This window comes from Mesoplodon bidens (assembly GCF_964165515.1).
Source record: "Mesoplodon bidens genome assembly, chromosome: 12".
Classification (NCBI taxonomy): domain Eukaryota; kingdom Metazoa; phylum Chordata; class Mammalia; order Artiodactyla; family Ziphiidae; genus Mesoplodon; species Mesoplodon bidens.
In genome coordinates this window covers 25057095-25069779 of record NC_138168.1, presented here as the reverse complement: position 1 = coordinate 25069779, position 12685 = coordinate 25057095, and the positions used below count along the sequence as shown (strand labels likewise).

General features: G+C 41.1%; 1 protein-coding gene across 2 annotated transcripts; it reads right to left on the bottom strand.

Moving 5' to 3' along the window:
- Positions 1-514: 514 nt before the first annotated feature.
- Positions 515-11651, bottom strand: SMIM8 (small integral membrane protein 8). 2 transcript variants are annotated; one of them, XM_081250880.1, is made up of 5 exons: positions 11587-11651; positions 5690-5818; positions 4007-4164; positions 832-1641; positions 515-606 (listed from the first exon to the last, which is right to left on the bottom strand). In XM_081250880.1, the coding sequence occupies exons 3-4, from the start codon at positions 4139-4141 to the stop codon at positions 1483-1485; spliced, it is 294 nt and encodes a 97-aa protein (XP_081107006.1). In that variant the 5' UTR covers positions 4142-4164; positions 5690-5818; positions 11587-11651; the 3' UTR covers positions 515-606; positions 832-1482. The 2 variants fall into 2 exon arrangements, with proteins under 2 accessions (XP_081107006.1, XP_081107005.1); XM_081250879.1 differs by lacking the exon at positions 5690-5818 and having other exon boundaries at positions 11587-11647.
- Between the last annotated feature and the right edge of the window lie 1034 nt (positions 11652-12685).

Here is a 12685-nt window from a genome sequence, read left to right as displayed (position 1 = left end):
AAGATAATACTTTAAATTAAAAGGCATTTTATACCTCCTAAGTGCATTTTAAACTATTTGAAGTATACTATACAGAGACACCTAGCAAAGAAATATTTAGGGCTCAGTAGTAAAGATTTAATTTAGTTGCATGTAGATAACTAGCTAAGCTCTTTAATATTTACAAATCAGATAGTTACATTTTCATGTATCTTGCAAAACCACAATAAAGCACTGGAAAATAAACATTACATTATGATGATAAACTCTGCCTGTGCAATTATTTTACTTGTTAATAATAAATGAAACAAAATTTCAGAGATGAGATTTATTACTGAGCTCCAATTCCAATGATTTGGAGAATGGGGTAAATATCTAGAAAAGAAACAGGTCTAAACACTCATCAGAAAAGTATATATATACATATATATATATATATGGTAAACCCATGTTCTTATGGTTATTTTAAAACTAGACCTTCTTTTCTTACCTATTGAGTAGTTCTAGTTTTTAAATAACTGTAAGAACATTTGGTCTACATTTATAATATCACTGTAACATTAATTTACAAAAACCAAAACAGATAACGTTGTAGTCAAATAAAAACATCATACTCAGTATAACATACTTTCTTTTTTTTTTTTTTTTTTTTTTTGCTGTACGTGTGCCTCTCACTGTTGTGGCCTCTGCTGTTGTGGAGCACAGGCTCCGGATGCGCAGGCTCAGCAGCCATGGCTCACATGCCCAGCCGCTCTGCAGCATGTGGGATCTTCCCAGACCGGGGCACGAACCCGTGTCCCCTGCATCGGCAGGCAGACTCTCAACCACTGCGCCACCAGGGAAGCCCCATACTTTCTTTTTAAAAAAAAGAAAAACTCCAATTACTTTGGGCTATTCTCTCATTTAATCTTTATTTCAGTAGTTGAATGGGAGTATCTTTTCAATTATAATAAAATTCTGAACCAAAATTAGCTGAAATGGAAAATCAAAATATAAGACCCATCTGTGACTCTGTAAAAACTATTTGTTTTTAACTGCAGGCTTTACGATAATTTACAATTATTTTTTTCTTCACAAATATAGGTTCTATGCCAGGTAGAAAATGAACACTGTCCTTGCAAACAGCAAAACAAACTAAACACCCACAACAGTTGTAAATGCACAATCCCCCTTAAAATGTTAAAAATACCATGTAAATTTAAGAGCCTCAGTACTTTTTATTATATAGAACTTAATTCACAAAAGTGACTTCCATTCTCATCGCACTTTTACAAGAGGATTTAGTCAAGAAAAAATATTGAGCAGCTCTTTCTGTGGAAAAAGAGTGCGATGATGGATACAGTTTTGAAAGGACAACATTCACGATAGTGGCCTGGCTGCAACCGCCATCCTTCTTCCTCAGTAGCATCTTCTAGAACAAGAAACAGGATACTGTGTGGTGCTAATCTTCACCTGAAGACTTCAGAGTCCCCAGTAAAGCTCCATCTGCAGTAACCAGCACTGTTAATCCCACTTAGATGTTTTCCTCCTCATATAACTGTGTCCCTCACTATCAATAGCTTCATAGAGGTCCTTCTTATTCTCCTGTGTCGCATGTAGATAACCGATATAAGCCACACAAAGTGAAAGGGTTATCAATCCGAAAGCCATTACAGGTTTGTTCTGTCAAAGGAAAAAAATTATAAGACCTCATTAAGACTCATCATTTGAGAAGACTCAAGTATCTCTTGCACTTTCCTCTTGACATGCCAAGGCTTTAGTACCACACCAGCATTCCTATGGTATTAATTTCATTTATAAAAATTTACCCGGTTCTTTATTCAATTAACTCAACTCCTGATAATTTAGAGACTACAGAAGGCTCTTGCTTCTTCTCTCCACGGCTGGGACATCTCTAACCTTCACCTTTCGGAAGGTGAGGCTGGAAGAGGTGTGAGGGAAACGAGAGGCATGAAAACTGGTCCAGTGCTCAGAGTTTTCAGTGTTATCTGTGTGATGTGGAAAAGTTGCTTAACTTCTCTGGGACCAAGCTTCCCACTTGCAAACCTTAAATTAGTTAATTTTATTAGGAAGTGAGGAATGAAGTGTACATGCTATTCTTCTCACCTGAGTTCATGGATAACTGGCAGAAACCCTTTCATGTCATACACCAGGTACAGCAAAATATACACGCTCTTCTCTGGGAACTTATTCATTACCTCAAGAAATTTAGTGATTGGAAGAGAAATGCTATTATAATAACCTTGATTTGCTGCTGTAAAATCCAAGACCCTAAGAGGCAAAGTGATGCAGCTTTGAAATTTTTTTTTAAAAGCTTTTTAAATTTGTATTTTCTGCTTCTGTCACCATACCTGTTGTATTACTATTATTTCAAATCTTAATCATCAAAGAAATAAAGGTCAAACCTCAGAGCAGTTTAAATTTACAATTCTTTTTAAAATATTTCTTATTTTATTTATTTACTTATTTATTCATTCATTCATTTATGGCTGCATTGGGTCTTCGTTGCTGCGCGCGGGCTTTCTCTAGTTGCGGTGAGGGCTACTCTTCGTTGCGATGTGTGGGCTTCTCATTGCGGTGGCTTCTCTTGTTGTGGAGCATGGGCTCCAGGCGCGTGGGCTTCAGTAGTTGTGGCACACGAGCTCAGCAGTTGTGGCTCAAGGGCTCTAGAGCGCAGGCTCAGTAGCCCTAAATTTACAATTCTTGAAATGTATTTGGCAATTAAAAGAATACATTAGGGACTTCCCTGGTGGCACAGTGGTTAGGAATCCACCTGCCAATACAGGGGACACGGGTTCGAGCCCTGGTCTGGGAAGATCTCACATGCTGCGGAGCAACTGAGCCCGTGCGCCATAACTACTAAGCCTGCACTCTAGAGCCTGCGAACCACAACTACTGAGCCTGTGCTCTAGAGCCTGTGAGCCACAATTACTGAGCCTGCATGCCACAACTACTGAAGCCCGTGAATCTAGAGCCTGTGCTCCACAACAAGAGAAGCCACTGCAATGAGAAGCCCAGGCACGGCAACGAAGAGTAGCCCACGAACCGCATCGAAGAGCAGCCCCCGCTCGCTGCAACTAGAGGAAGCCCATGTGCAGCAACGAAGACCCAACGCAGACAATAAATAAATATATATATATATAAAAGAATACATTAGTGCAACGTTTTTAAAACATTCTACCATGATTTAATGATTTGATTGTTAAATTGACCTATTTAACTTTCAAACAGCTTACACTGGCAACTATGTTATTAAAATTCTAATCACATTCAATACATTTAAGTACATTGTATGATTTCATTTGAGTTTTTAAAAAAGTAAAATTTATCATATCAAATATATTCAATAACTTGCTACAAAAATATGAATGATTAGCTAACTCCCTAACAGTGTACAAATGCATGTTTTGAAATTTTTCAAGATATGTTTGCAGTATCCCCCTAGGTTAAAATATTAATAAAGCCTGGAATTGTAGACTATAAGAATGATCAGATTTTCAGTCTGTTTTCTTTGTTTCAATGGAAGATCTTATTTACTTAATAATACGTGATCAAACAATAAAAATTTCCTTAAAATTAACGCAAATATTAGAATAAAATTTTAAACGGGAATTTGAAAAGTCAATCCATTAAAATCCAACCATTTTCCATTAAAATTCCCCAAATGTGCTCAAAATAATTAGTTTTATATGTGTATTAAGTGAAACAGCATTGAAGATCTTCCTTCCACCTGCTTTTTATTCACAGAGAGGTCTTCCATGATAAAATCAAATAATAAAAACTTTCTTTTTCCGACAGCCTAGTTAAGCTGAACATAAAGTCTTATCCTGGGAACTTCCCTGGTGGTCTAGTGGCTGGGACTCCACGCTCCCAGTGCAGGGGGCCTGCTACGATCCCTGGCTGGGGAGCTGAATCCCACATGCAGCAACTAAAGGTCCCACATGCTGCAACTGGGACCCAGCACAGCCAAATAAATAAATAAATATCTTAAAAAAAAAAAAAGTCTTATCCTGGATGTATTTCTTACAGGTTTAATGAAGAGCTCTGGATTCACAGCTCGAAATAAGGTTGTGGAGCGGACCCCTCTGAGCCCTGGGTTTCCCAGGTCTTTTTCCTTGGGTGGCTCCTTTTTAAAGGCTGGAGGCTCAGGTGCTGAAGACATCTTGAGGAATGATGATTTAGTACCTAAAAATAAAATGAGAGACTTTTTTTCCCTTCCAGATTATGTTCTTTTGATAATGCTCTTCAAGAAACTGATCCCGTATTCATTCCTTTTTGAATTCCAGTCCACTTTTCCACCAAAAGTGATGGTCCATTATTTTCTTCCTTTGTATAACACATACTTTGTAAATGGAACTTCAGGTTTTGCTTGGTAAAACGGCTATTTTTTTTCATCTCTTAGACCAAACTAGTGAGGTATGCAAAAATCGTCTTCCTACGTTTCCAGGAGGCCAGATAATTTGTTTGTTGGTCTGAGTCACACTGTATCTTGTTATATGAAGGGGGCGCTAAGGGTGGAAGTGGCCGGTGGGTTATCCACACCTTCTTAATTTCCTTCCATTTTCACTCTTCCTCACCTTCCAGCAGCCCTTTCAGGACAGGAGCATTCCGTTGCTCCATTGCTCCCACCCCCTCTGCCTTCCTCCACCGGACACCCCAGCACCAGCACCAGACAGAAGGGTGAGCAGCTGTCAGTGCTCACTCCCTCTCTGCCCATCAGCCACTCTCTGGAAACAACCACTGTGCTACCTCCTTAATCTGAATACCCTTTTTCTCTTAATTACTCAGAATTTATCCTATTAGATCCGAGTATGTCTTTTGGCTTCTGGTTCTCCCAGCTGGAATGCCATCATTTCGTGAATATTTTTCTCTTCTAGATACTATTAGGCAAAAGCTTCTTCCTACCATTCCTGCCACCGAATGCTTGGGGGCGGGGGCAGAGTTCCAAGGGAGAAGGTAGGGAAAGACACCTTCCAAAGAAAGGCTGAACTTGATGACAACATAATACAATTCTTCAGGGGAAATGCTGAACCCTCTCATATAGTAAATGTTCTGAAATGAGTCAAACACTCACATTTAACTCATTGGGGCTTGGTTTATTCAAGTATTCTTTAAGTCTTCCATTTTATAGTCTTTATAAAAGCAATATTTTTGCAACTTTATTACTTATGGAGAAAGTTAGGAATTTTTTCAAAACATACTGATTATTCAATAAGAAAGCTCAACACATGTGTGATCCAAACACAGGAGTGTGCTATAGGCACAGCAGGTGGCCATTAGCAAGAGGATCTTTCGTTTCACTCCTTCCATCCCCTTGCTAACCATTCTCAGCCATTCACTAAATAAACCTCCCTTACTTTGGGCATGTATATTGGTTTCATAATCACTGGGGAGCAAATAAACATTTCTGAAGCCCAGGGGGTTAGCTGACTCGCCAATGACAAGTGGTCTCATCTCTTCCGACCACGATGCATTACAGCAGAATAGAGCAATCATCAAACTCTGTTTACCTCTTGTGCTAAGTCTACCTTGGACACAAAGTATATGAGGTACCAACTCGTAAAACACTTATTTCATCAGCATTTAAAACATCATTCAAGGTGTAACAAGCAATTTTTAAAAAATTTCAACTGCATTCAAGTTACTAGTTTTCTCTACTGAACAGTGTTTTTTTCACTACAGACAACTTCTGAATCATTCCATAACATGCCTGCAATTTGTTCAGCCAGCACACACTTGTTTGAAACTCATCATGCCCAAGGTTGGCCAAAAAATCCAACGTTTTCTGCAGAACCAAGGGTCCACTCATGTGCCCGACTCTTACGTGAATTTCTTGAAACTGTCGAGTCAAGAAAAACACACAAACTACAAGTTGCAAGTTAAGTTTTATTTGGGGAACTTACTGAGGACTATAGCCTGGAAGACAGCCTCTCAAGCTTCTCAGATATATTAATATTTATATATATACACATGCAAGATTCTTTCGTCTCCTCTTTCCTTGGCCGAACCTACATTTGCTTTGCGACGAATCAAACAAATAAGCAATCAAGGTAGTATTTATTATACTGCAACCTCTAGACATCCACATTCTGTTTATGTTAAACTCTTTGCCAGAAATGACAAAGAACACCTGGGCTAGAAACCACTGCAAATGTTTATTGAAAGGGCCTTTTACAACTTAAAGAACTACCTACTACACTATATTTAAAAAGATTTAATATGCCACAATTTCCATTGTTTGTGATACTTTGGGGAACGTATGAAAATAATATTTTTCATTATATATCATTCTTTTACTAGGCCTGGAATAAGACAGCTCAGTTCTACTGCTGCTTCTCTTTTAATGAGCCACAGTCACTGAAGATGTTACAATAGTTCTCCCCAAACTGCATGAACTTGTTTATGCCACTGATCAAACTAATAAAGAATTTGAACAACCTTCTGTACTTTAAGTAAAAAGAAAGAGATTACTGAGGCCAAAAAGGGCCTTAGTAGTTAAGAATTTGTGATATATAAGAACAGAACAAAGCAGAACATTTTTTGCATGTAAGAGAAGGTTCTTCTGCATCTCCTCACATGCCCGGCACACAGAGCTGTAGGAGTATTGACTGGGGCAGAAATTCAAGATGTGGTGGTTGAATAAATAAAGTATGTAAGATGCAAAACCTTAGCTGTTTCTTCACAGATGTGCTAATTGTCAGTGCTTTTTGGGAAAACAAGTCTCTATGTCAAAAGCAAACTTTTAATCTAGTAGTAAAAGCTACTTTCAAGTGCAGAGCTAATATAATTCCATTTTAAAAAGCTGCAGCACCATAAGTTCAAAGCACAGCAACAACTTATTCCAACATTACCACTCGAATCAGCAGTACCTAAGACAACAGTTAACATCTAGCACACGTCCATCAGAACTTCCTAAGTCTCCCCATCACTTTCTCCCACTTCTTCCCTTACTCTTTTTTTCCCACTGCAGGTAACTAGAACTTTCTTATTTGTATATGATATTGACCAACCTCTAGATACACTTGCTTTCAAGGTATGTTTATTTGTAAGCTAGGACCCTCATTTATTGCATTACAAGGGGAATCTCCGGACTTCCCTGGTGGTTCAGCTGTTAAGACTCCGCGCTTCCAATGCAAGGGGCCTGGGTTCGATCCCTGGTCAGGGAACTAGATTCCGCATGCCACAACTAAGACCCAGCGCAGCCAAATAAATAAACATTACACACACACACACACACACACACACACACACACACACACACACTAGCGAGGATGATGGGAACCTGGCACTGAACTGCTTCTGGCTAAGTAATTTGGTGATTAGTTTCTGTGTGGGTCCACCTGTAAAAAACTCAATAAATCAGGAAACCCAGGGCCACCACCTGGCTGTGCAATCCGTCCAGGTGCCCCCGTTCTTATTTCTTCTTCATTTTTCCATCACCCATTTGTTGTTCCCTTATCAACTCAGGAAAAGAAACTGTTGTATATAATTTTTTATAAATAGAAGAGAGGAGAATTTTTCATACCTGTCTGTAAAAAAAGATCTAAACTAAACTGTATTTACTTCGTATGTCCTTCCTGGAGAAAAGACAGTCTCTTCAATAAGTAGTGCTGGGAAAACTGGACAGCTACATGGAAAAGAATGAAATCAGAACATTCTCTAACAACATACACAAAAATAAACTCAAAAGGGATTAAAGACCTAAATGTAAGTCTGGATACTATAAAACTCTTAGAGGAAAACACAGGCAAAACACTCTTTGACATAAATCACAGCAATATCTTTTTGAATCCCAAAGGGTCAACCTCCTAGAGTAATGAAAATAAAAATAAAAATAAACAAATGGGACCTAATTAAACTTAGCTTTTGCACAGCAAAGGAAACCATAAACAAAATGAAAAGACAACCTACAGAATGGGAGAAAATATTTGCAAATGATGCAATGGACAAGAGATTAATCTCCAAAATATACAAACAGCTCATGCAGCTCAATATCAAAAAAACAAACAAACCACTCAAAAAATGGGTGGAAGACCTAAGTAGACATTTCTCCAAAAAAGACATACACATGGCCCATAGGCACATGAAAAGATGTTCAACATAGCTAATCATCAGAGAAATGCAAATCAAAGCTACAATGAGGTATCTGCCCATCATCAAAAAGTCTACAAACAATAAATACTTGAGAGGGTGTGGAGAAAAGGGAACCTTCCTACACTGCTGGTGGGAATGTAAATTGGTACAGCCACTATGGAGAACGGTATGGAGTTTCCTGAAAAAACTAAAAATAGGGGCTTCCCTGGAGGCACAGTGGTTGAGACTCTGCCTGCCGATGCAGGGGACACCGGTTCATGCCCCAGTCCGGGAAGATCCCACATGCCACGGAGAGGCTGGGCCCATGAGCCATGGCCGTTGAGCTGCGCGTCCAGAGCCTGTGCTCCACAATGGGAGGGCCACAACAGTGAGAGGCCCGCATACAGAAAAAAAAAAAAAAAAAAAAACTAGAAATAGAGCTACCATAAGATCCAGCAATCCCACTCCTGGGCATATATCTGGATAAAACAATAATTTGAAAAGATACATGCACCCCAGTGTTCACTGCAGCACTATTTACAATAGCCAAGACATGGAAGCAACCAAAATGTCCATCAACAGGTGAATGGATAAAGATGATGTGGTATATATACACAATGGAATATTACTCAGCCATAAAAAGGAATGAAATAATGCCAATTGCAGTAACATGGATGGACCTAGAGCTTATCATACTAAGCAAAGTAAGTCAGAAAGAGAAAGACAAATACCAGATGATATCACTTATATGTGGAATCTAAAAAAAATGATACAAATCAACTTACTTACAAAACAGAAACAGACTCACAGACATATAAAACGAACTTAGGGTTACCAAAGGGGAAAGGTGGGAGTGTGGATAAATCAGGAGTTTGGGATTAAGATACACACAATACTATATATAAAATAGATAATCAACCAGGACCTACTATATAGCACAGGGAACTCTACTCAATGTTCTGTAATAACCTATAAGGGAAAAGAATCTGAAAAAGAATGGATATATGTATTTGTGTAACCAAATGACTTTGCTGTACGCCTGAAACTAACACAACATTGTAAATCAACTATACTCCAATATAAAATAAAAATTAAAAAAAAAAAGATCTAAACTAAGGGCTTCCCTGGTGGCGCAGTGGTTGAGAGTCCGCCTGCCGATGCAGGGGACACGGGTTCGTGCCCCTATCCCGGAGGATCCCACATGCCGCGCAGCGGCTGGGCCCGCGAGCCATGGCCGCGGAGCCTGTGTGTCCGGGGCCTGTGCTCCGCAGCGGGAGGGGCCACAGCAGTGAGAGGCCCGCGTACAGCAAAAAAAAAAAAAAAAAAAAAAAAAAAAAAAAAAAAAGATCTAAACTAAGCTGCGTTTACTTCCTATGTCCCTCCTGGTAAAAAGGTCTTTACCTTTCTCTTCTGCCCACCCTCTGCTGAAGGCAGTAAGCGATAGGAAAAGGAAGCAGCAGAGGTCAAGGACTGACTCTTTGCACCAATGCCACAAGGGTCATTCACACCCTCAAGTGTGAGTGAGAATGGTGCTCCCCTGGAATGAATAATGCACACTGTGCGAGGATATACAAAGACGTTCCTAAGCCGAGTCAGCATCAGTCATTTCTGAATGATTTTCTCTCCTTTAGTAAAATTCTTACTCTGCAGGATGGGATGATCCAGAATATATTTGGCAACTGACATTAAACAATTCAGTGAAATAAAATTGGCATGACATGAAAATTAGACCAAGATATAAAGAATCTGAGTTACTTTGGGGGAAAACCTTTATCTTCAGATATTCATTTTTGAAATAAGCATCTCAGTAGAAGATAAATTTAGAAAATTATCAGAATCATAGAACATTAGTGAAAGGCATGTCAGCAATAATCAAAGCCTTGTTTTTAAGACTTACGGAATTATAAAATGGACAAAATACTTTAATGAGATATAAATGTACTTGTTATTTTAGTTCCACGTACCACACTATTTTAATATTTAAGAAAATCACTTGCAGTCTGGGGCAGGACACCTTAAAAATAATTTGAGGGGCTTCCCTGGTGGCGCAGTGGTTCAGAGTCCGCCTGCCGATGCAGGGGACGCCGGTTTGTGCCCCGGTCCGGGAGGATCCCACATGCCGCGGAGCGGCTGGGCCCGTGAGCCATGGCCGCTGGGCCTGCGCGTCCGGAGCCTGTGCTCCGCAACGGGAAAGGCCACAACAGTGAGAGGCCCGCGTACCAAAAAAAAAAAAAAAATTGAATTAGAATAAGCAAGTTTGGGCCTTCCCTGGTGGCGCAGTGGTTGAGAGTCCGCCTGCCGATGCAGGGGACACGGGTTCGTGCCCCGGTCCGGGAAGATCCCACATACCGCGGAGCAGCTAGGCCCGGTAAGCGGCTAGGCCCAGCGAGCGGCCCGCGTACCGCAAATAAAACACAAAAGAATAAGCAAGTTTGGGACAGAATCAGAGGACTTCTGTCTTGAGGGAGTGTAGAATAGCCTCAAATTCCAACTTTGCTACGGATCAGGTGTATGTTTTTGAGTGACAACCTCTCTAAGCCTCAGTCTGCACCTTTATAAAAGGGATAATATTATCTAATGCATAGAATTACTATCTGGACTAAATGAGGTAACTTTTTTAAAGGACAAAACAGATGTTCAACAACTGGTAGCTACCGTCACCTTCACCATCGAATCCAATCCCCTTTTTTTAAACAAAGAAATCTAAACCCACAGAGACTGCCTTTGCCCAAGGGACAGGGAGATAATACAGGTCTCTCAATTTCCAGCCCACCCCTAGTCCACCACTTCACCCCACCTTACTCCTAAATTGATAAGACTCTGCATTTAGAAGTTATTTATTACAAGATTTAAGAAACATAAAATTATAATCACTTAAATTTTAAAGATGAATTCTGTATTTGCTGTTTTAAGGTTAAAAAAGCTATTAAAAAATCTCTTTCCATCTCTTGAAATTTACTGTACCTAGAAAAAGGAGAAAGATTTTGACAACGGTTGTTGCCTACAATCTGAGAGGTGTAAAGTACTACCAGGGTCCGCTGCCCTCCCCATAGTGTGGTACCCGCACTACATCTGGCCCTACTCAAAGACTGACACCTTTGAAGCCTCCAGAAAAAAACAAAACAACTGCATTCAGTTAAGTTCCAGACATTGTCTTGCAGGGGGAATACACGACTTAACACAGTTAAAAAGCAAAGAGGCACCTCATGTGAAAACAGTTACAAAACCACTTTCCCCTAATTAGGAAGTTTGGTGAGCTGGGATACCAAGAAACTGTCCAGGAAATGGGAGGGACACGCGCCCGGTGGGGTCAGAGATCTACAAGACCCGGCTTAGGGCACCCACCGAGTGGCGAGGATTCGGGGGGCTTGAGAGAACGCCGCCGAGTCCACGCACCTGGGAGCGAGGCCCGCATGGCGGCCGGGCCCTCCAAGGCCAGGGTCTAGGGCGCTGTAGGGCGGCCGCCCTGTCCCAACCCGCCGGCCCTCCGCCCCGCCACCCCGGCCCCGCCACCCCGGCCACGCCACTGCTTACCTGCCGCTGAGTCACCTCCTCTCCGCGCCCGCCGCGCTCCGCCTCTCCTCCTGCGCCTCGTCTCCTCCTGCAGGAGAGAGCGGCCCAGCGCGCTCGGCAATCTCGGCGCCGCAGCGACCCCTACAGCCCGGAGGCTGCGGCGCAGGGGCGCGGGAGCGGAGGGGTACCAGTCTAGCGCCCCTCCTCCACCTCCCAAGCCCGCCCGCGGGATGGAGTTTGCAAAGGGCGTTTTTGGTTTCTTCCTTTTTTACCTTAAGTTTTCAGCCTACTGGGTTCAAATAACTTTCCAGTTTCGCGTGTGTATTTTGTATAAATAAAAGGAGACATCACCTAGAATTACATAAATTTATTAACGGAAGGGGAAAGATTTCTGATTTGGGAAAGAAGGCTCGGATCTGGTCTCCTCCTAGCCCCATTTCAGGGACACAGTCATTTAAATGTACGGTTAATTCTCTGACATTCTGTTAGTGCCTTGAGATTCTAAGATGCAAGATACATGTGGCTATGGTTGTGATAAGAATAGATATGGATGCCGGTTTGCACATACTTTGCTGATGTTGAAATTTGTTGGGATAAATGCTGTGTTAAAACAAACAAACTAGAATATCAGGTGCCCAGATTTTGGCATGGATTTATGTAAAGTTTTGGCAAATGGATTTTGAATTTAATTAAAACTTTCTCTCAAGCCAAAATGACTTTAATTTGCGGTTTAATTTTTAAAAGTTCACTGACATCTGGTATTAGTAGGCAATCTTCTTACAAATAAGTTAAATTTTAATTAAAAAGCTGTTTGTAGCATGAAAAGGTGCTGAACATCACTAATCAGTAGGGAAATGCAAAACCACAGTGAGATATCGCCTCACACCTGTTAGAAGGCCTATTGTCAAAAAGACAAGAGGGACTTCCCCAGTGGCACAGTGGTTAAGACTCCACCTGCCAATGCAGGGGACACGGGTTTGAGCCCTGGTCCGGGAAGATCCCACATGCCGCGAAGCAACTAAGCCCAGGTGCCACAACTATTAAGCTTGTGCTCTAGAGCCCGCCAGCCACAGCTACTGGAGCCCACATGCTTAGAGCCCGTGCTCCGCAACAAGAGAAG